Source organism: Ovis aries, chromosome 3 (assembly GCF_016772045.2).
Source record: "Ovis aries strain OAR_USU_Benz2616 breed Rambouillet chromosome 3, ARS-UI_Ramb_v3.0, whole genome shotgun sequence".
Taxonomy (NCBI): Eukaryota; Metazoa; Chordata; class Mammalia; order Artiodactyla; family Bovidae; genus Ovis; species Ovis aries.
Window position 1 is genome coordinate 209,973,806 of NC_056056.1, and position 24,023 is coordinate 209,997,828.

General features: G+C 51.0%; 1 protein-coding gene and 1 long non-coding RNA gene across 2 annotated transcripts in view; both read right to left on the reverse strand.

Moving 5' to 3' along the window:
* CD9 (CD9 molecule) overlaps positions 1-15,631 on the reverse strand; it is a 35,795-nt gene extending 20,164 nt beyond the window's left edge. The window contains 1 exon segment of the mRNA NM_001114764.1: positions 15,425-15,631. Coding sequence (NP_001108236.1) covers positions 15,425-15,490 — 66 coding nt within the window. The 5' untranslated portion in view covers positions 15,491-15,631.
* LOC132659636 (uncharacterized) lies at positions 149-15,027 on the reverse strand. Its single transcript, XR_009600296.1, has 2 exons — positions 11,861-15,027; positions 149-9,983 (listed from the first exon to the last, which is right to left on the reverse strand). It is a non-coding gene; the product is annotated as an uncharacterized LOC132659636 (long non-coding RNA).
* Positions 15,632-24,023: the final 8,392 nt, after the last annotated feature.

Below are 24,023 nucleotides of genomic sequence, written 5' to 3' on the forward strand. Positions count from 1 at the left end.
GTATGCAGCCTTGCACCCCATCCCTCAGGTAGAAAGAACCATGTCTCCCCATGGGACAACCCCCCACTCCGGCCAACACACTGGGTGGTCTCAGCACCTTCTCTCCACATGGTCCCCTCTGTTTTCTGTAATATGAGCTGACCAGTCACACATTAAAAAAAAATTTTATTTGGCTGCACCGGGTCTTAAGCTGCGGCACGAGGGCCCTTCGATCTTCTTGGCGGCATGCAAGATCTTTAGTTACGGCCCGAGGAATCTAGTTCCCTGACCAGGGATGGTACCTGGTCCCCCGCTGCCTTGGGAGTGCAAGATCTTAGCTCCTGGACCACCAGGGAAGCCCCTGGTCACATGGGAGCTCTTTTTTAAAGGGCAAAATACTCATGACCCTTTCTCCACCCAGCAGTCCTAGCCCGAGGGGTGCAGGGCAGATCATTCTTCAGGAGCCATATCTCTGGGAAGACCGCAGACGGCAGGGATCCCACCTGCCATCCTGGGAGTGGCTGGAGGTGACAGTGGTGACGAGCAGGTGGGGGAGAAGGCAGGGCTTTCTTTCCTTCATCCCACCATCCTATGAAGCCCTGGCTATCTGGTGACTTTGGTGAGCCTGTGGTCCCTAAGGGATGCGGCAGACTTTTCAGTGAGGGGACAGGTGGTGGGACAGAAAAGGGCAAGAAGCAGGGCCCTGGCTCTGTCCCTGTCACTTGCAGGCCACTGCCAGCCACGGGGAGACGTCAGAGGCACCTGGTGGAGCTCTAAGCAAGCCCCTGCCACAGCTCCACCCCGGGGCGTCTGGGTGCTGCCAGGACAATGCACACCTCTGCTGAGAAGGGCTGCACGCGTGACGGCGTGGCCTCGGGGTCTGATTCTGGTGCTGCCTCCAAGGAGCTGTGTGACTTTCAGCACTTTCCTTAGCGTCTCTGAACCTCAGAGCTCCCATGTGTAAAAAAGGAGTTTGATACCGTCTTGCCTTTGACCCAGGTTGAAGGTGACGATTAAATGCAGTGATGCATGTCAAACACTCTGAAAACTGAGTTCTAGAGCTAGCTAGACTCTGCGGGGAAAACAACGATGACAACAATAATAAATGTCCATCGACAGAAGAATGGATAAAGATGTAGTGCCTATATACAGAACGGAACATTACTCAGTCATTAAAAGGATGAAACGCCATTTGCAACATGCAGCAACATGGATGGACCTGGAGACTGTCATACTGAGGGAAGTAAGTCAGACAGAGAAGGAGAAATAGCATACAAATGATTACAGAACAGAAAGAGACTCACAGACTTAGATAATGAACTTATGGTTGCCGGAGTGGGGGGGAAGGATGGGGAGAAGGGAGAGTTAGGGAGTTTAGGATGGACATGTACACACTGCTTATTTAAAATGGATCACCAGCAAGGACCTACTGAATAGCACAGGGAACTCTGCCCAAAGTTATGTGGCAGCCTGGATGGGATGGGAGTCTGGGAGAGAATGGATACATGCATATGTATGGCTGAGTCCTTTGGCTATTCACCTGAAACCATCCCAATGCTGTTAATTGGCTATATATACCCCAATACAAAATAAGGAGTTTTTCTTTGTTTAAATAAACCTTGAAAATGACACGAAGACAATAGTGGGGAAATGTATGACCTCAGTGGTGTGTCCTTCCCTGATCTGAGAAGGTGGCTGGGTGGGCACAGGGCAACTGAGGACGGGGCGGGGTCTGTCTCCTGTGAGTCTGAGTGTGGTGGGTGGGGACTCCACAGGGACCAGCTGGAATAGGCCGGAGAGAGGTGGGATGGGGAGGGTTAGGGAGAGGGTTGGCTGAGAGTGGAGGCCTTTGTCCTTCCTGGGATCCAGGCTGCTTCTGTCAAGAGTGAAGTCACTCTGCAGAAGGCAGTTATTAAAGGGGCAGAGAGGAAGGGGATTTGACCTCTTGACTTTCCTCCTTGGATAAGATCTGTATCAGCCCTGGAATTTTTTAGTTAACTTACTGGGCTTGGGAGACCTTGGCATAGCTGCCCGAGGCGCCCAGGGAGCCACAAGAGGCTAACAAGAGGATGCAAGCGGCCCCACCGCCCATGCCTGATGGAAGCCCTGGGAGTGCAGATAAGTGGCTCGGTGTTCACGATGCCTTTAAAAACCAGTCGGGCCACCTAGGCCTGTGGGCTCCGGCCTCACCCATCTCCACGGCAACCCGGGCTCAGGGCGGCTTGCCAAGCCTCGATGGGCTGGATGGGCTGATTCATGGTCAGAAGTCTGGGCTGGGCGCTGCCGGCAGGAGCAAACAGGAGCAAACAGCAGCTGGATCCCCACCTCCTCTCTCACCCTCTCCTGGTGCCCACTTCCCCTCGAGCTGCTATCTCTGGAAGGACGAAGCCTTTTGGCATCAGCAGAGATCCTGGGGTTCTGCCTTCTCCAGGTCTGCCAGACAAGATAACAAGAGCAGAAACCAAATTCCACCCTGATTAAAAAAAAAAAAAAACTGCCATAACTCGCTTTCTGCAACATTCACAAGTAAACTGTTAGTTATGGCAGAATGGAAAGAGGCCAACCAGGGCCTGTTACCAACTTTAGTTTTATTAGAGATGATGGACAAGAACCAGAGACCACAGTCCTGGGGAATGACCGATCCCCCTCTCTCCTTCCTCGTGCGTATGATCATCCCAGGGGCCATCTTGTTCCCTTGGGGCTTCTGCTGAGCTATGGATCTACAGAAACCAGTACCTCAAAGGCCACTGGGAGACTTCTTTCCAGGCCAGCAGTTCTCAATGTGTGGTCCTCAAATCAGCGATAGTGACAACAGCATCACCTGGGAACTTGTTGGGTGTGCAAACTTGCTGTACCCACCCGGGACTTATTTGATTAGAAACCCAAGTAAGGTGGGCTTCCCCGATGGCTCAAGTGGTAGAGAGTCCACCTGCAATGCAGGAGACGCAGGTTCAGTCCCTGAGTTGGAAAGATCCCCTGGAGAAGGGAACGGCAACCTACTCCAGTATTCTTGCCTGGAGAATTCCATGGACAGAAGAGCCTGGCGGGCCACAGTCCACAGTCCATGGAGTTGCAAAGTCGACATGACTGAGCGACTACGCGCAACAACTAAGGTGAAACCCAGCAAACTGTGCTCTCTTTTTGGCCACACCATGTGGCACCTGGGATCTTCGTTCCCAGCAGTGGAAGCACAGTCTTAACCACTGGAACCAGCGAAGTTCCACCAAGCTATGTTTTAACAAGCACCCCCAGATGATTCTGCTGTGCTCTCGAGTTTGAGAACCACTGCTCTGAGACTTTTATTTAAACATCGAACAACTGGAGAACATGGTTAAGCTCTCTGGGGTGGGGGGCTTCTGAACGCAGAGACCAGCTTTCGAAATGCTAGTGCCAAAAGGCACGAAGTCACAGAATGGGGGCCTGAGCCTCCCCTGGGCGCACGGCTACACGGCTGGCACTGGAAAGCCAGGGGTCCCGAGCCCGAGGATCACCTTGGCGGCCACATGGTGATAGGCTAAGGGGGAGGATGTAGGACAGGTAAGGCAGGAAGGAAGAGGTAAGAAAGATAGATACTGGCTGGACAACACTCTTGAACCCACTGAGCAGGGAGGAAGTCATAGTAAACGCTCAAGTCAGTACCTGCATTTGGCTTCCCCACATGCCTCCACCCACAGACTCACCTGGTGAACCCTCCTCCCTGAGAGGCCAAAACGAACTGGGCAGCCTTGGCAGAAACATCCCTAATGTCTGCAGCCTGTGATCTCCCAGGACAGGCTGTGCTGTGTATGGAAGGGGTTGTTCTTTGCTGTTTAGTCGGCGACACCGTGGACTGTAGCCCGCCAGGCTCCTTTGTCCATAGAATCCTCCAAGAATACTGGAGTGGGTTGACATTCCTTTCTCCAGGGGATATTCCCGACCCAGGGATTGAACCCACGGCTCCTGCACTGGCAGGTGGATTCTTCACCACTGGGCCACCAGGAAGCCCCGTATGGAAGTGAACTCTTCCTCAGATTTTCTTCCGGGACAGATTTCACAAGAGGGGCCCCTGCCAACCAGGCCTCCTGATGTGCCCCCAACTGGTACCTCCCTCCCCTGCCTTTTCCAAACTGGGGAAATCTCTGAAATGGGCATTTTGTAGTCAGATGGAAAGATAATTTCTCTATTTCACCTTCTGAAAGGGATGAAGCCTATGGTAAAATTTCAGCTTTGAGCGATGCCCTGGGATGCGGGTTGGCAGAACTGAAGGAATAAGACGCTGTTGAACGTGAAAGCTCAGGGCAGCCTCAACCTCTGAAAACTTCTAAGGAGAGGCAGCTTAGGTAATAGCAACTATAGAGGGCTGCAGAAGCTGAGCTCTGGCTAAGATGTCACAATAGGAGTTTTACATTAAATATCCTGTTACTGCTCTCAATGACCTTGAATTATTGTAGGAAAGTTGCCACATTACCTTCATTCCCCAGTTAAGGGAAGTGAGACCTAGAGTCACCCACTGGCTGTCCCTCCCCCCAGGGATCTGCATTTCTAACAAGTTATTTCCTCCCTTCCCCCAGTAATCTCTTGGGTTACAAAAGCCCCCTGTGGCTCAGCTCTGTGTTGCTCTTTTACACAATGTGGCACCTTGAGGTGCTGTCAACAGCAACAAAACCAAAATCCAACTATCCCCTGCCCCGCTTCCCCCAAGCCAGGACCTGGGCAGGCAGACTTCTGCTTCCTGTGGCCAAGTGTGTGTGTGTATACGCGCCTGTGTGCGCTCAGTCATGTCTGGCTCTTTGTGACCCCATGGACTGCAGCGCACCAGGATCCTCTGTCCATGGGATTTACCAGGCAAGCATACTGGAGTGGGGTGCCGTTTTCTCCTCCAGGTGATCTTCCTGACCCAGGGATCGAACCTGGGAAGCCCTTCTTATGGTTATTTCACGCCCTTAACATGCTTCCCTGATGGCTCAGACGGTAAAGAATTTGCCAGCAATGCGGAAGACTCAGGTTTGATCCCTGGGTCAGGAAGATCCCCTGGAGAATGGAATGGCAACCCATTCCAGTATTCTTGCCTGGAGAATCCCATGAACAGAGGAACCTGGCGGGCTACAGTCCATGGGGTCACAAAGAGTCAGACACGACTTAATGACTAACACACACACTCCGAAGATCATGGCACCTACCCCACCACCTAGATAATTCCGCTTTAAAAACAAAAAATCAAAATTAAAATGTAAGTCTAAAGAAGTAACCTTCCCCAAGGTTCCTGAGCACAGCCTCAGCCTGTCTGTGGACCCTTGGCCTCCCTTTCCTGGGAGGTTAAAACACCTGAGGGCCTCCCAGGTGGAGGAGGGGAGGTGGCTTAATAGCTACAGCCCGTGGCTGCCACAGTCTTGCTCCATCTCGGTGTCTTCTGGGCAATTGGGTTCAGACTGCTAACAGGAGAACAGTCCCTGGAGGGGCACAGTGAGTGGATTTCTAGGGGAGAAGAGGAACAATGTAGGACTAGAGTCCTACAGTTGGGTCCTGCTGCTCCTGGGCCAGGAAGATCCCCTGGAGAAGGAGATGAATATCCATTCCAGTGTTCTTGCCTGGAGAAGCCCATGGACAGAGGAGCCTGGCAGGCTACAGTCCATGGAGTCGCAAAGGATCGGACTGAGCACGCATGCACACCCTTTTGAAGCTGAGGATGCGGATGGGACTGCCTTATACCCTTCGAGGTAGTTCCCATCATCCCAGCTTGAGATGAGGAAGAAGGCTCAGAGTGGTAAAGTAACTTGCCCATCGTCGCAGAGCAGACACGCAGGGCCTTGGCGGACAGCTCTCTCCCTGTCGTATGCACAGCATGTGCTAGGCACAGGTCAGCTATGTGACTGCCTGTCTCATCCTTGGTGGAACGGAGGGAGCTTGGTCCCCTCTCTGGGGTGTGGTGGAGAATGAAGGACCTATAAAAGGTTTTTCTTAGCACATCTTTATGGGAATTCGGCAGTGACTATGTCTGAACAAGTTCGAGACTTGAGAAATCCTCCCTTCTGAGGACTGAGCCAGCACTTTTAAAAAACCAGAGCCCTGGGACTTTCCTGGTGGTCCAGTGGCTAAGACTCCATGTTCCCAGTGCAGGGGGCCCAGGTTCAATCCCTGGTCAGGGAACTAGATCCCACATGCTGCAACTAGGAGCTGACAGGCCAAACTAAAAGATCTCATACGTCACAGTTAAAACCTGGTGCGGCCATGTGAATGAAAAGAGCAGCAACAACAGAAAATCAGAGCCCTTATTCTGTCTAAGAGGAGAAAAGTTTCAGTTCTACGAGGTGCTGATGTTAAGTGGTTTAGGGCTGAGGGAATGGGAGGGAGGCCTCTGCCCAAGGTAACTTCCCTTCTAAACAAGAAATCTCATTTCAAGTTTCCACTGCCTGTTCGCCAGACTTGTAGCAGACGTCAGCCAGCCCATAAATCCATTTTTTGCTGAAAGCAGGCATTCTGATCTTAACCAAAATCATCTGATGTAGGAGATTGTTTTGGGGCTGTTTGGCTTTAAATTCCAAAATACCATTGTGTTTTCCATTGTGTACGCCTCACTAAGATGCCTGGTGATCACACACACACACACACACACACACACACACACACACACATTCTTGTTGACATACTTTAGCCATGAGGACCAGGTTCTCATTTCACCTGTAGAACCAGTTACCACTTGCTTGCACAACCCTGAGTGGTGGGAGATGTGCCTGTCCTATTCGTCTGCCAAGATGCCCCCTTCATTTTAGTCCCAACAATCAGACAAGCTGTCTGCCATGTTCCTAGTCCCACCCGAAGCACCTCACCGGAATCATTACACTTTCTCAATGAACTCCCCAGGTAAGTAATATTAACTTCCAGTTTTCAGATGAGAAACTTCAGGCACAGAAGTTCAGTAGCTTGTTTTGGGATCACATAGGTATCAGAGTTACAACATGGACCCAGTACAGTCTGACGACACAGCCTAAATTCTCATGTTGCTAAGTCTTGTTGATCCGTTTTGTTCAGAAGTTTTCAGTTTTCTCTTTTCTCTTTGTCTTTTGTCTTTTCTCCTTCCTAGTCACGTCTGATTCTATTTCAAAAGTGGCATCTTCTCACCGTAAAGGCCCCAAGAGAGATCCCGTGTATGAACACAGAGTCTAGCTTCTCAAGACAGGAAGGGACCTGCCACCCCACCTGGCCTGTAGCTGCCATGGGAGCCTGGCCTCTCTCTAGGGCGGCTGCCCTGTGGGTGGAGGCTTGATTCCTCTTCCTGACCTCTGGCAGGAAAGCTCTGTCTACGCTCTTGCTGAACTGGCTAGAAACTGAGTGTGGCCCCAGTCCTGCTCTGGGAAACAGATTCTCCAGAGTGACCTAGTACACTTCCTTCTTGTCCTAGCTTTCCCACCGTTGCAAGCCTGGCAGGCAGACACTGCTGCAGCTGCCCGCCGTCCTTATACCCCTTACAGGCATGGCCCCACGGTGGGACCCAGAGCCTCTGCCCTTTCCCCACAGCCCATCCTGCCAGCAGACGCCTGTGTTACAGCCCTGGGCATGGGACCCTGGGAGGCATCTGTGACATGAGGGTCATGTCACAGCTCCCTATCCTAAGGGTTCCTCTTCAGCACTGGAAGAGCATCTAAACACCTAGTTGAAATGAGTTTTCTGGTCTCTTAAGGGTTACCTGTCTTGGGGAATCAGGGTTACAATGTGATTGAAGTGGGGGAAAGTAGACTGGTAGAAAGGAGGCTTTAAAAAGTTTGAGCACAATAGTAAAACAGGATGAAATCCACAGCCCCACATCAGAAGAAAGAAGGCGCTTATAGTGCATCAGGGTGAGCAGGAGGAAGAGCCTTAGGGGGACAGTTTCCTGTCCCTGGAGGGCACATTCTGCTGGGGTGGCTTCCCACCCATCAGCGGGAGACATGGATATGAGGAGTGCAAGCAAACGGGCACACTGCAATTGTTCATCTAGAAGGGAAGAATTGTTCTCGATTGGGACCTGTAAACAACTACATCTTAGTCCTTTCAAGCTGTTATAACAAAGTACCATGGACCTGTGGAAAAGTCCAAGATCAAGGAACTGTCCTCATGAGCTCATCACTCCAAAGACCATGCCTCCAAATACCACTGCATTAGACTTTAGGATTTAACATAGGAACACTATGAGACAGTCTATAGCAAACTATCTTTTTAAACAAATGCTTTGGCTGTGCCCCCATGGCATGTGGAATCTTTGTTCCCCAACCTGGGATCAAACCCATGCCCCCTGCAGTGGAACTGAGGAGTCTTAACCACTGGACAGCTGGAGAAGTCCCTATGGCAAACAATCTCTTAACAACACCAAACCTCCCAAAGAAGACATCCTGCTGGCCATCAGGCACATGAGAAGATGCTCATAGTCACTAACTGTTGCTGCTGCTGCTGCTAAGTCACTTCAGTAGTGTCCGACTCTGTGCAACCCCATAGTCGGCAGCCCACCAGGCTTCCCCGTCCCTGGGATTCGCCAGGCAAGAACTCTGGAGTGGGTTGCCCTTTCCTTCTCCAATGCATGAAAAGTTGCTCAGTCGTGTCCGACTCTAGGCTCCTCTGTCCGTGGGATTTTCCAGGCAAGAGTACTGGAGAGGGTGCCATTGCCTTCTCCGCCCTAATTGTTAGGGAAATGCAAATCAAAACCACAGTGAGATATATTACACCTGTCAGAAAGGCTATTATCCAAAGGTCAACAAGTAACAGGTAACAGTTGACGAGGATGTGGAGAAAGGGATCCTTGTGTAGTCTTGGTGGGCATGTAAACTGGTGCAGCCAGTATTGAGGTTCCTCAGAAGATTAAAAATGGAAGTGATCCAGCAATTTCACTTGCAGTTACATATCCAAGGAACATGAAAATACTAATGTGAAAAGTTACATGCACCCTGATGTTCACTGCAGCACTATTTACTATTGTAAACAGCTATTGCCAAGATATGGTAGCAATGTAAATGTAAATGGATAAAGAAGACGTGGTGTGTGCATATTATATATATATACACACATATTTACACACACACATATACATATACACAACAGAATATTATTCAGCCATAAAGAAAAGACAGAAATTGTGCCATTTGTGACAACACGGATGGAAGTGGAAGGTATTATGTTAGGTGAAATCTGAAAAACAACCAAAATGAACAAATCAAACCCACAGACACAGAGAACAGATGGGTGGCTGCCAGAGGGGAAGAAGGCGGGGGGATGGGGCGTGAAATAGGTGGAGGAGATCCAGAGGTACAAAATCTTCAGTTATAAAACAAATAAGTCATTTATTATGTGTAATGTATAGCATGGCAACTATAGTCAGTGATACTATTTTGCAAATTTGAAAGTCGCTCTTGTTTCAAGAAAAAGACACATGCACCCTGATGTTCACTGCGGCACTATTTACAGTAGCCGAGGTATGGAAACAACCTAACTGTAAATGGATAAAAAGATGTGGTATATATTGAAACAAAAAGAATGCTATGATGTTGGTGACAGATGGTACCTAGACTTACTCTGGTGCTCATTTTTCAGGGTTTACAAATGTCAAATCATTATGATTTTGGAGGAAGGTCCTACTGATTTTCATGAGGTCTCCTCCCCGCCCCCCAAAATTCAGACCTGCCAGTCAAGGATGACAGCATGCAGTACTTAAAAACTATCCAGAAGTCAGTGTTTTTTTGGTGGTAGGGAAGAATTACTGGATGGATGTAATTAAAATAATCTCATCTGGACACAGGATGTTGCTTTCCACAGCTGCCTGCCATCGTCTGACGGAAAACGAACATGTCCCTGGACCAGTGTTACTTTTTCCACGGAACGAAGCAGGCAAGTATCTGCAGTTAGACTTGGAAAACAGAAATTCAAAAAAAAAAAGTATTGTTTAGCACTTTTGATCTCCTGAATTCCCTTCGTTGCAAAGGATGATCTCTGGGTGAACCCGGGTCTGACATTCTCTTCCCCAGATTTTCAAGTTCCCAAACGATGAAATCAGTGCTCTCCTGTAGGTTAGAGGGAATGATGGTTTCTGTAAGACTCTGGTTGCAAATCTGGGGGCGGCGGGAACACAGAATATAAACACGCAGCTTTGAGAAACTTCTCCACGCTCCTCTGCCCAAACTACCCGCCAAGGAGGCTACAGGACCACGGAAGCCATGGTGACCTGTGACTTCAGGTCCCACACTGCAGACAGAGGGACCCAAGAAAGCCAGTCAAGGCTTGTGTTCTTCAGTAGAAAAGGTGCTTGTGTTAAGTCCCAGGGGTATTAAGGCCCAGACAGTGCAACGGATCCCAAAAGGCGAGCCTCCTTGCAAAATGGAACTGAACAGGAAAACAAGACACATCAAACACGGACACACAGTTCTGCGTGTAAGAGGGAAGATTCGCCTTGGACACAAAAAGGAAAAGCGTGAGAACACTGATGGGTGAGGTCTAAAACCGCAGAAGGCTTCATTTAGCAGAGTAAGCATTCAGATGAGGACAGCCCTCCGAAGGGCTGTTTATCAAAATGGTTCTGCACCAGCAGTGGTTTCGTTTGAGCACAAAGAGGAAGGTCTGGAATGGTGCTGTAGGCCACTTTGAAAAGAGAGTAGAGTGTGTGTGCCTGTGTAGGAATCCTGCTCCCCCCACTCCCGCCCCCAGGGCTCCCATCAGGAGTCAGACCTGTTGTTGATAAGCACTGGAGGGCAAAGTGGAGGGGGTAAAAGCCATCAGGAGCCAGGCAGGGAGAAGTCCTATTTTCCTGAGCAGAGGCAGACACCTGGCCTCCCCTCCCCTCTCCCCTAACCTGCCAGGCTCTGTGCAAACACAGCCGGCTCTTGCCGGGCTCCGGCTGTCCGGTTGCCAAAGGGTGGAAGCCATTTCATGCAAGAGCCCAGCAGCCTGCCGAGCCCAGCACTGAGCAAACAGCCTCTGGGGGGAAGCCGCAGGTTAGGTAGGAGGGGCATCAGCCAGCGCCACCCCTGTTGGTCCATCCCCGACCCAGACCCCGAATCCCAGCGCCTCTGCAGTTTGATTTCCAGAGGTGGGGCCACTCATGACATGGAGTCAGTGTCCTGAAGTGGGGATCGCAGAGGTGGGTGGAGGAACGAGGCTGGCTGTGACGCAGGAGGAGAAGCCCGGACGTGTGTGGACGAGGGGTGTGCACCTGGCTACCTCTCTGGTTTCATTCCACACTTCTCAGGCAGTGGCTCCCACCCTCCCTACGTCCTTTCCCCTCAGGGATGATAAGAGCCACCCAGGACTAAGCTCCTGGGCCAAGTGCATCACAAGCACATGCTCGTGTAACCCACAGCCACCCCGGGGCAGGGGGGGCAGGCACCAGCTCCTTGTGATGATGCAGAAATCGAACCCAGAGCTGCTGGTGCTCTGACCATTGGGCAGCACTTCCATGAAACGCTCACCCAGGGGGAGACCTCACCCAGGAGGACTGGAGGTAACTCCAGGGTTAACAGGAAAGAGAGGCAAGGCTCAGGTCCCAGAAATAAAGGTCAAATGAAGCCACTCTGTGAGCCAAGCCTGGGTACCCACTATACCCTTCCATTTCCGGACTCCTATTCTGGGTCGTGTGGGAATGTCCTTCGCTGTAGGTCACGGGGGTGGGGCTGGTTTCTTAGGCTGACCTTTTGGGACCATTTGCTCCAACTCACTGGTCTTACAGATGAGGAATCTGAACTATGGAGTTCAAAAGTGACCTGCTTGGTTACTGTATAGCACAGGGAACTATAGTCACTATCTTCTAATAACTTATAATGGAAAATAACTTCAAAAATAATAAATGTGTATGTGTATAACTGAATCATCTTGCTGTGTGCCTGAAACATTGTAAGTCAACTATATTTCAATAAAATGTATATATTAAGAAGAAAAAAAAAGTGACCTGCTCGGGACTTCGCTAGTGGTCCAGTGGTTAAGACAATGCTCCCAATGCAGGGGGCATGGGTTCGAGCCCTGGTCGAGGAACTAGATTCCACATGCCGCAGCTAAATAAAACACACACACACACACACAAACAAAAGTGACATGCTCAAAGTGGGCTGAGGGCAGAGCTGACTAACACCCAGGTCCCTGATCTCTGGTTTCCACGAAGCCTGTCTTAGGCCCAGGAGATACTGTTTCTCTGGAAAGAGAAATTCCCCGCTCTTCCCATCAGTGAGGGAGGGGACAGGGATGAGGTGGGGGGACACAGTGAGCAAAGGGGCAGAGGGAGGTGAGGGTAGAATGGGAAAGCCTGGCCTGGCCCAGCTCTGGTTCCCCACTAAACAGCTGAGGCTGCCACTCTGGCATCACAACAGGTTTCCCCTCTCAATCTTTTCTGGAGGGTGGGTGGGCAAGCAGGTCAAAGGAAACCCAGAAACAATTAAAACAGAACTGTGAAGTTAAGAGTTCTGGGGCCACTGGAAGGACAGAGTGACTGCTGACTGGGCTGCAGGCACCAGGGGTCTTACTTTGGGGAGTGAGGGGCAGGTGGTGCAGGCTGTGCTGTCACTGAGGGTCCCTCAGGAATGAGAGTGGGGGCCAGGGAAGAGGTACATCCTCCCTCCTTGATTGCCCTTGCCATCAAGGTGGGCCTCTCCTCTCTGGATCCCTGCAGGACCACCCGTCTCAGCATCCCCTGGCCATGAGGTATGGGTGACTCCTACCCTCCCAACTCCTGCTCTTTAAGGCCACATCAGGTTCCAAACACTAAATTTATAAATTCTGAGTCTCAAGACAGAAAGGGAAGTGACGACATAACGATCCAAGCAAGGAGTTCCCTCAGGTCACAGCTTCCCTTAAAAATCACTTTTTGAGGGCTTGTTGCCACCCTCTTGTCATTCTCATCCAACTGGGTATGGTGGCTAGAGGTGACAGAAAGTGCACTGGGTACACTGCAGCCCATCAGACTTGTTTTCAAACTTATCTCTGTTGCTCTCCAGCCATCTGACCCTGGCTAAGTTACAGAACCTCTCTGGGAACTGGTTTCCTGGTCATTGGTAAAAACGGGGGTAATGCTTTCTGCTCTGACCGTATTGTGGAACTTGGAAAAGGACTTTGCAGGCTGTACCGTGCTGCACAAGGGATCACAGTGTTCCTTTACTCCATCACCTCCTAGGAGATGAGGGCTTCATCTCTATAGGGACCTTAATACAGGAGTACTGAACAATGGGCTTCCCTGGGGGCTCAGTGGTAACGAATCTTCCTGCCAATGCAGGGGATGTGGGTTTGATCACTGGGTCGGGAAGATCCCCCGGAGAAGGAAATGGCAATCCACTCTAGTATTCTTGTCAGGGAAATCCCACACACAGAGGAGCCTGGTGGGCTACAGTCCACGGGGTCATAAAAGAGCTGGACACAACTTAGCGACGACACAACAACAGCGACAACAATAGCTGATTCAGATTCATGCAGCTATTGCTTACCCCCCACACCACCCGTTGCCAGGCCCCCTTGTTGGTTTTGCGATGGAGAAGTAAGAGGACAGGACCTAAAGGATCTAGGGGCTGAGGTATTGGCTTGGTTCCCGTGATGCTGATCGGATCAGCCCAGTTCCGGTTCCCACTTCTTTACTGTGAAGAAGTTGGACAGGATGACCTCGAAAGTCATTCCTAATTCTACACCCAAAATGAGTCATCTCTGTTTCAGGTGACACTGCCCATCAGCAGCACTGATGCCCAGGTTGGGGCAGCTCTGGACATGGGTGGGGTGGCAGGCTGGAGGCTGCCGGAGAGGTCTGGGAGTCGCCCACCAGGCTCTGCCAGGCTCTTCTGTCCATGGCATTCTCTAGGCAATAATACTGGAATGGCTTCCTGTGCCCTCCTCCTCCAGGGGATTTTCCCGACCCAGGGGTTGAACCCATGTCTCTTGGTGGGTTCTTTACCACTAGCGCCACCTGGGAAGCCAAGGAGTCACCAGGGGACTAGCAGGGGAAAGAAGGTGCTAGGGAGGGGCTAGAGGAAAACTCCTTAAAGGACTAGGGTGGGGAAAGGCGGGGCTAGCCCGCCTTCCACATTCTTTTCTGGTGTCTCGGTGGGGGTGAGGAGGAAGCCAGGTTGGCAGCTAGCTGGGTGGCTGCTGGGACTGATGGGAATGGAGGGTCTCCCTAGAGCAGGCCCTGGACTGGGCAAGGCACGTCTATGCTCCACCTTCACTAGGGCAGGTGTTTGGTGTGATGACTTGAACAAGGGCAGGTCCATCTCATACCCTGTCAGCTCCAGGGAGAGGAGCAAATCTTGTGAGACTTTCCCCTGGGGCTCATGGGGAAACAGATCCGAGTGAATAAGTAGTTTTGTTACAAGCCTCCTGTGGCATGCCCCTGCTTCTATAGCCATCTCTCTCTGGAGAGCGGCACAGGGTCTGCCTTTCCAAATGCCTTCCTAATGGCAAAGGGGAAAAACCGTCCACCTGTGAGCGGGGGAAGTGACCCTGGAACTAGGACACCAAGTCCCCTACCCCTTGCCTCTGTCTCTGGGGGGCCCCTTAATCCCCCTAGGGAGGGCTCCGAGGGGCCTCTCCCCTTCCCCGCTGCCCGCCTCAGGCTGCCGTAGGCTGAGAAGCTGCCAGTAGCCGGCAGCGGGAGTCCTGGAACTCCCAGGCCTGCGTCCTCCCCAGGTGACAGTCCGCTCCCGGTGGCCCCACCCGGCTTCTGGGTGGGCTGGCGGGGGAGGAGGTGGGGTGGCCACCTGATCCCTCCCGGAAATGGAGAAACACGGGACTCATCCCACGCGGGCGCCGATAAGCATCGGCCCCAACTCTCCCCAACTGCCTCGGAGTTCTCTCCAGTCCAGATACTTATCGCCCTTTGGGGAAAAAAAAAATCAAGACAAGCTAGTCTTTCAGGTAGTTTCGAGGGAGCTCGGACTTTCTCACGCCGGCTCAGAATCAGTCTGAGAGGTCGGGGATGCAGGAGGGACCCCGACTTTCATTCACGAATGGGGTCCCGGGATGCCGACATCCGCGGTTGGGGCGTCCCTTCCCCTCCCGTGCAAACGTGCCAACAGCTCTTGGCTGAGCGTCCCTGGCGAGTCATTAGTCCCTTTTTGCGTCCGCATCCTTCCCCTCCTCGCGGCCCCGGATACTCGGGGGACCCCGCCCGGGTCACGAGCCGCACAGTCCGCCACAGCCTCCCACGATCAGGGCCTTAAGTCCCCAGCAGAGGGGTGCTCTGATTCTTCCTCCTGCACTCTGAGGGGCTCGGGGTGGGAGCATACACCAACTCCAACCGCAGCTCATCAGGGCTCTTCAGCCGCCCGCCTCGCTTCGGACGCGCCCCGGATCAACCCGCCCGCCCCGCCCGTCTCGACTCGGGCCGAGGAGTTAGCTGGCGGCCGCAGAGCCCTCTCCTCCCCGCCAGGAGTCTTCCCCGCGCAGGCGGGGCGAGTGCCCGGCAAAACCGATCGCGGACTGAGTGCGCCGGGCGGACAGGTGGACCCCGAGAGGCGCGCGCGGCCGTCCACTCACTCACCCAGAAGATGAAGTTAAATCCGAAGAGCAGGTATTTGATGCACTTGGTGCCTCCTTTGACCGGCATGATGCGAGCTAGAGTGGCCTGGGTTGGACAGATGTGAAACGGGGCCGCGTGAGGCCGGGACGGGCGGGACCGGGCTGTGGACTGAGGTGCGCGCGGCTGCTGGCTGGCCTCGGGGCTGCACTTTTAAAAAGTGCCACTCCTCGGGCGCGCGACGCCGCGGTGCGCATGTGCCGGGTCCCGGCCCCGCCCCGCCCACGCCCCGCAGGCCCCGCCCCCGGCCCACCTGCCACGCCCCGCCCAGGTCCGGGGGCCCGCGGCTCGTCCCGCCTCTGTCTCAGTGCTCCCCACCTAGTTGGCCGGACCTGACTTCCCGCCTTGCCTTCCCTTTTCTCCCAACCGTCCTGGAGTCTTTCTAGGCCGTCATCCTTGGCCGATTTCATCCTGGAATTATGTGAAGGCCTCACTCCTCTCGGTTCTCTCCTGGATTCTGCCCCTCCCGAGCCCTCTGCCCTAGGGAGAACTTCCCCGGTGGGTGGTGAGGGCAGAGGCCCCTTACCCAAGGTGGCGCGCAGAATGAGGGCTCTTCTTGCTTGGGGCCCGATTTGAAGAGAAACTGCCCTGTTTCTGTCTCCCTGGGGTGGCTCCTTGTACACTTTAACTCTGAAGCACACTCTTCACTCGGCACATGGAGGCTTGCCTTCCGGATGGGAGGATTCGTAGGGGCTTATGGAAGTAATCCTGAAATACCATCAATGAATAGTGATAGGTCTGAGAGCTGGACAATGTGGGGTTGCTTCCTGGATCTGTGGTTTAGATGCCCCAGAGAAGAAAAAGGCTGTAGCCTGGCTTCTGTTCTTGCCTCTTCTCCTCATCACCCTCCTTCTTGCCCTTGCCACTGCCCACTGTCACATCTTTGAGCTCCTGTGCCAGAGTTCTTAGGGTGTTTCTCCTCTGCTCCAAAATGTCCAGCAAATGACAAATGTTGGTTAGGATGTGGAGAAAAGGGAACCCTCCTCGATTGTTGGGCTGTGCTTAGTCACTCAGTTGTATCCAACTCTTTGCGACCCCATAGACTGCAGCCCACCAGGCGCCTCTGTCCATGGGATTATCCGGGCAAGAATACTGGCATGGGTTGCCATGCTCTCCTCCAGGGGATCTTCCCAACCCTGGGATTGAACCCAGGTGTCCCGCATTGCAGGCAGATTCTTTACCATCTGAGCCACCGGGGAAGCCCCCAAAACTGTTGAGAGGGAATACAAATTGATACAACCATTATGGAAAGCAGTATGGAGGTTCTTTAAAAAATTAAAAATAGAACTACGCAGCAATTCCACTCCTGGGTATTTGTCCAAAGAAAATGAAAACACTATTTGGAAATATATTTGCACCCCTATGTTCATTGTAACATTATTTCTAGCAGCCAAGATATGGAAACAACAGAAGTGTCCATCAATAGATGAATAGATAAAGAAAAAAAAATATATATGATGAAATATTACCCATAAAAAGAAGGAAAACTTGCAACCACATAGATGAACCTAGAGGGTATTTTGCTAAGTGAAATAAATCAGAGAGAGAAAGACAAATGGAATCCAAAAAAAAAAAAAAGTATAACTAACCAGAAACAGATACAGAGATACCAACAGTTGGTTGCCAAGTGGAGGTGGGTAGGGGGAGGAGAGAAATAGGTGAGGGAGATTAGGAGGTACAAACTTTCAGTTGCAAAATAAATGAGTCATGGGTATGAAATGTACAATGTAGGGAATATAGTCAATAATTATGTGATATCTTTGGACAGCGACAGATAATAACTAGACTTACTGTGGTGATCATTTCAAAATGTATAGAAATGTCGAATCACTATGTTATGTATGTATCAGGAACTGACACAATGTTGTAGGTCAATTATACTTCAAAAACAAGCAAACAAGCTCAGAGATAGAGATTAGATTCGTGGTTACCAGAGGTGGAGGTGGGGAGATAGGAGAAGGGGAATTGGATGAAGGCAATCAAAAGGTACAAACTTCCAGTTGTAAGATAAATAAGTACTAGGGATTTAATGTACAATACGATAAATATAATCAATAGTGCTGTAAGTTATGAGGAAAACTGTTAAGAAAACAAATCCTAAGAGTTCTCAGGACAATGAAAAACACGTAAATATTTTTCTGTTTCTTTCATATATGTATATGAAACATGGATATTCACTAAACTTACTGTGGTAATCATTTCATGATGTACATGAGTCAAATCATTATGTCATACACCTTAAACATATACAGTGCTGTCCGTCAATTATATCTCTGTCAACTAAAAAAGATGCACAACGTGAGAGTTGTGAGTTAAGTTTTATTTGGGGCAAAATGAGGACTGCAGCCCAGGAGGCAGCACCGCAGATAGCTCTGAGAGACTGCTCCAAAAGGGCAGTGGGAGGACGGTCAATATACAAGATTTTGGTGAATGGGGAGTTTGATACCATCAAGCACTCATTTTATGAAAGGTTTTCTGCTAGTCACGAGGATTTGATGTCATCATGAAGGGATTTAGTGCTTTTCTAGATAGAAGATGGCAAGGATTGGAATCATAAAATTTGTTCCTGAAAATATCCAACTGTATGAAAACCAGTTCCACCAGGTTCCTTGGAGCACAGAGTGCCTCACTCTCCACCCTGAACCCCCTCCAGGTGTTTACGGTCAGCAGCTGCAGCAGTGCAGGGCTCAGTCTCTGCAGAGGCAGATGGCAAACGCCCTTGCTGTTCAGTCACTGGCAATGCTCTTGGAAAGTGCCAGTTTGCAGTTGACATCTCAAAGAAACAGGAAGAAAAAAATACTTTCCGCAGCTCTCCTACATTCAATGACTTAAGTCAAAATTCCTTATTTTGCCCTCCACAGCACCCCAGCCCTGCAAGTGGCATGTGGTGTGTTCCCTCTGGCTGGCTAACCATCCCCTCTTCACTTGTAAAAATTCCATGCCTCCTTAAACATTCCTTTCCTGGTTCTCACCAAAGGATAAGGAGATTTCCTCTACTTTTAAAAACCCCAAACCCTTTCCCATTTTTTTTTTTCAAAATGAAGTTTCCTTTTTTTTTTAATGACAAAAGCAAAACCTCCTTGATTACCAAAACATCAGAAAATACCAATAGGCAAAAAGAACCTAACTCAAAATAACACCTACCCGAAACAGCTTGTATTACCCAATTTGAAATTATATTTTGCTCTGTTTATTACCACTGTTACATTTGTCTCATCAATTTGTTCATTCAGGGCAAATGTGGTTTCAGTGTCCAGGCACATGAGGGTATATTCTTAGAGCAGGAGGGGACTGAGCCTGTTACATGACCGCAAGGAGTGAGGCTTGAAGGCCAGGGGAGCTCAAAGCAAACTTTTGACCCAAACAGGGAAGCAGGCTGCATTGAAAAGTGGTTGTAATCAAGGGAGGATTGGGCAAAGTTAGGGTAGGGGCTGTCTGGAGTCTGGGCTGGAACTCACAGTAGTGGGGAGGTGTGTGGGGAAGTGAGGTGGGCATCTGGCTAGAGGTGCCTCCTGGCACTGGACTCTGCCCTCAGGGGTGAGGGATCACTGGTGGATTTAAGCAAGGGGAACCTGTTTTGCGTAGTTGGGTGGTGGGGGAGCAGGAGGGGCAGGCAGAAGGCTGCTTGACTCTAAGGACCATTGTCTGTGTCTCCAGAACTTGGCTCAGAGCGCTGGAGGCTTAGACTGTGGCTCAGACAGTAAAGAATCTGCCTGCAAAGCAGGAGACCTGGGCTTGATCCCTGGGTCAGGAAGATCCCCTGGAGAAGGGAAAGGCAACCCACTCCAGTGTTCTTGCCTGGAGCATCACATGGACAGAGGAGCCTGACGGGCTGCCATCCAGAGTCGAAAAGAGTCAGACACAACTGAGCGACTAATACTGAGAGGCGAGAACATCTGTGGTTGGGGAGTGAGGCAGCTAGAGATGGAGGTGATCTGGAGACCCACAGAGGTACATCAGGAGGATGTGGGTTCAGGTCAGAGACCCAGGGATGAACTGAGGTGGGACAACAGAGCGGAGGCTGGAGAGAAGGCGGCAAACAGGGAGAGGGGATGAGTGTGTGAGGGGGCTGCCAGGGGAGGTCAGAGTCAGGGCAGCTCATTCACTTCTTTTTCGGGTGTTTCTGGGGAGCCTGCTGTGTGTCCTGGACACAGGGGATCCTGAGAGGACAACGCCCTCTGTCTCACCTGGAAGAATCCCAGTGCAGGCCAGACTAAGCCCCAGGAGTCTTTGCTCAGGGTGTAACTGAGCAGGACCCTATGGGGTCTTCCCCAGGACAGGCCTCCTCCATATCCTCTGATTTAGCTCCTCTCTGAAGTACCCTGTTGTTGCTGTTTAGTTACTAAATCTTTGTGACCTCATGGAGTGTAGCCTGCCAGGCTCCTCTGTCCATGGAATTCTCCAGGCAAGCATCCTGGAGTGGATTGCCATTTCCTTCTCCAGGGGATCTTCCTGACCCAGGGATCGAACCTACGTCTCCTGCTTGGCCAGCGGATACTTTACCACCGAGCCAATTGCGAAGCCCTCTAAAGTACCTACGTGACAGTATCTGAAGCACATTTTCCGAGTTGTTTCAGAGATGTGAAAACTCCTTATCGAAAGGAAGATGTTAACTATCTGATGACCAGGAGCACACAGCCCCAGGCCTCCTGAAGCCTAAGGACTGATAACGTTCACCCCTGTGCCACTACCTGCTGCCTCACCATCAGCCCATCAGAGAATTGTGTACAAGCTGATCACAAACCCTGTGACACTTCCCACCTCCCTCACCTGGTTTGTAAAAATGCTTTACCTAAACCCTTTGGAGAGTCTGGGGTTTTTCAGGGTACACGGCACCCATCTCCTTGCATGGCCCTACAATAAATCTTTCTTTGCTCCAGACTCTGACGTTTCAGTTTATTTGGCCTCCCTGTGTGCCAGGTGCACGAACTTGTGCTAGTAGAGGGGAGATTTGGCCTAGGAACTCATAGGGGCTGGGATGTGTCCCCAGGTCTGCCAGGGAAGGAAGAGGCTTCCAACCTCTGGGGGGGACACGGCAGCCAACTTTGGAAGGCGGGCCAGTAGACAAGGGGTGGGGTGGGAGGACGAGGGGGGTGGTGGAGTGGCGGAGGGGGAGAAATTCCAGGTAGAGGGAACCACATGCAAAGGCACAGGGCAGGAAACCACAGGTTGCTGCTGGGGAATCACCACAGTGGTTGAGACAGGGAAGGAAGGAGGAGGGGAAGGAGAAGCAGAGAAAACAGAATTTCCTTAATGTTGCCAGGAGTGGCCACGCATAGGAGTTTTCCCTCTGTTGCTGCCCCGCACCCACTGGGGCTGAGGACTGTTTGGTCCACGTGTAGGGCAGGCTTGAAGGGAGGCAGGAAACCAGACAAGGTCTCACATCATCAGCCAGAGTCCACCTGTCTTTCGAGAACAGCTCTAAGGAGAGGAAAGATTTTATCTTTTTAATATACCCCTCACCCTGTCCTGGACTTTCCTGGTGGCCCAGCAGTCAAGAATCTGCTTGCAATGCAGGAAACTTGGGTCTGATCCCTGCATTGGGAAGATCCCCTGGAGAAGGAGATGGCAACCTACTCCAGTATTCTTGCCTGGAGAATCCCATGGGCAGAGGAGCCTGGTAAGCTACAGTCCGTGAGGTTGCAAAACAGTCGGACATGACTTAACCACTAAAGGACAACTCCCTGAACCACTCTCCCTCCTTTGCTCACAAGCCCAGATGGGAGGAGCTCAGGAAACATTTAGTTTCTAACCGAAACTCCTTCTTAGGGTGATTCTGAACCCTGACTGTTTTATTCACCTGCCACAGGAGTGCCCAGGAAATGTTGGCAACAGTTACTATTACTGTTATTATTTGTACTATTACTGTTATCATTTGCCCTCAAGAAACCGTGGGAGGGGCCATGGTGAAACATCAAATTACTTAAAATCAAGGGGGTCCTTAGAATGTGAATGAGGTGATCCGAGTTCTGTTCTTGGTCTGACTCTTCAGATTATATCCAATGAACCACCTCAGGATCCTCACCCGCACAATAACGCTTTTTAATGTCTTTTTTTTTTTTTTAATTGTGGTGAAAGTCACATAACATGTGCTCAGTCACTCAGTTACATTCAACTCTTTTGCAGCCCCATGGAGAATAACCCTCCAAGCTCCTCTGTCTATGGGACTTTCCAGGCGAGAATACTGGAATAGGTTGCCATTTCCTCTTCCAGAGGTCACATAATATAAAACACAGCATTTTAATCATATTTCACTGTACAGTTCAGTGGCACTAAGTACATTCACACAGTTATGCAGCTCTTACTGTCATCCGTCTCCCAAATCTTTCAGCTTCCTAAACCTGAAACTCTGTCCGCAAGAAATGCTAAGGCCCCATCCCCATCCCCACCACCCCCAGCCCCTGGCATCTACCAATGTACTTTCTGACTCTATGCATTTGACTGTTCTAGGTACCTCATAAGGATCCTAGGATCCTCATGGTGGATTCACTCCAGTATTCTTGCCTGGAAAATCCCATGGACAGAGGAGCCTGACGGACTACAGCCCATGGGATTGAAAAGAGATGGAACAACTTAGTGACTGAAGAAGAACAACAACAAAGTATATTGAAGTGCATTTTTAGGATTAAGTTAATATATGTCCTATAAACAGATTATATCTTCTTTTTTCTCCTCCTCCTGCTATATGTGGAGAAGGCAATGGCAACCCACTCCAGTACTCTTGCCTGGAAAATCCCATGGATGGAGGAGCTTGGTGGGCTGCAGTCCATGGGGTCATTAAGAGTCGGACACGACTGAGCGGCTTCACTTTCACTTTTCCCTTTCAGGCATTAGAGAAGGAAATGGCAACCCACTCCAGTGTTCTTGCCTGGAGAATCCCAGGGATGGGGGAGCCTGGTGAGCTGCCGTCTATGGGGTCGCACAGAGTTGGACACGACTGAAGCGACTTAGCAGCAGCAGCGGTGCTATACGTAGGCTCTCACCAGCCATCCACTTCATACATAGTAGCTGTACCGTGACTTTTCGAGTTAGGAGATGGCAGGTCTCCTCCATTCACGGGTTCGATTCCTGGATGGGAAAGATCCCCTGGAGGAGGGCATGGCTACTCACTCTAGTATTTTTGCCTGGAGAATCCCATGGACAGAGGAGCCTGGCGGGCTACAGTCCACGGTGTGGAACAGAGGAACAGAGTCCGACGTTTCTGAGCGCGCACCTTTAGCCTTTATCTCCATTCCCGATGGCACGAGTCCCTGTTCCAGCATGTGTTTGTGACGGGTGTTTTGTCCTACAGGCAACCGGGAAATGGAGTGATGGAAAAAACATGGTTTGCTTTAACTGGAAGGGGAAAATCTGGGTAAGCCCCTGAGTCAGAGATCACATGGAGGCAGCGAGGTCTTCCAGGCTCTGTGGTGAAGGGTGAAGGAGTGGGAAGACTTCCTCCCCTCCCTCAGAGAATCCTGTTTCTGGAAAAACCCTGCTCCTGGGGCTGAGGGTCCACTTTGGCTCTTGTGCCCCACCTGCTGGTAAGACATGGACACAGGGCTGGGGCGACGAAGACGGGCCACGCCCATCTGCGTGGGGTGTTTTCAAGGCCCATTAAGACCTCCCAGCCGTCACACCAGTGGCCGTTTCTCCTTGCTGCGACCCTGCTGACCAGCCCTTCCCTCTAGACACCTCCCCCTCACTGTCCCAGGTGCTGCGCCATCTTGGTTCACTCTTTTCCCTTCTAGAAACGTCTTCACTGCTCCTTGGGCTTCCCCAGTGGGTCCGTGGTGAAGAATCTGCCTGCAGTGCAGGAGACACTGGAGACCTGGGTTGGATCCCTGGGTTGGGAAGATGCCCTGGAGTAGAAAATGGCAACCCACTCCGGTATTCTTGCCTGGAAAATCCCATGGGTAGAGGAGCCTGTGAGGTTACAGTCCATGGGTCACAAAAGAGTGGAACACAGTTGATTACCACACACACGTGTGTGTCCATGCTTTGGTGGTGAACTCCTTTAAACACACTTGCATTTGGTTGATTTCTGTGTTCTCCAAGCATCCAGTTCCTCGATGGCCTGGAGGAACCCTCTGCAAACATGTGGAAAAGCTGCAAGGGGGTGAGTCTTCCTCCTGGCCTGTGTTCTCTACTCCACTCTCTCCCTGGACTCGCATCGCCCCCTTTCTCTCTCTCCATTTTTCTTTTGAGTTGACCTCTCCTGAAGTTCATCATGATATTCCTGGGCCTGTTGGCCATTTCTAATCTAATGTCCCCCTAGATACCCCCTATTTCAAATCCTAAAAGATGGTGCTGGGAAAGTGCTGCACTCAATATGCCAGCAAATTTGGAAAACTCAGCAGTGGCCACAGGACTGGAAAAGGTCAGTTTTCATTCCAACAGAAAAGAAAGGCAATGCCAAAGAATGCTCAAACTACCACACAATTGCCCTCATCTCACACACTAGTAAAGTAATGCTCAAAATTCTCCAAGCCAGGCTTCAACAATATGTGAACTGTGAATCTCCAGATGTTCAAGCTAGTTTTAGAAAAGGCAGAGGAACCAGAGATCATCCGCTGGATCATCA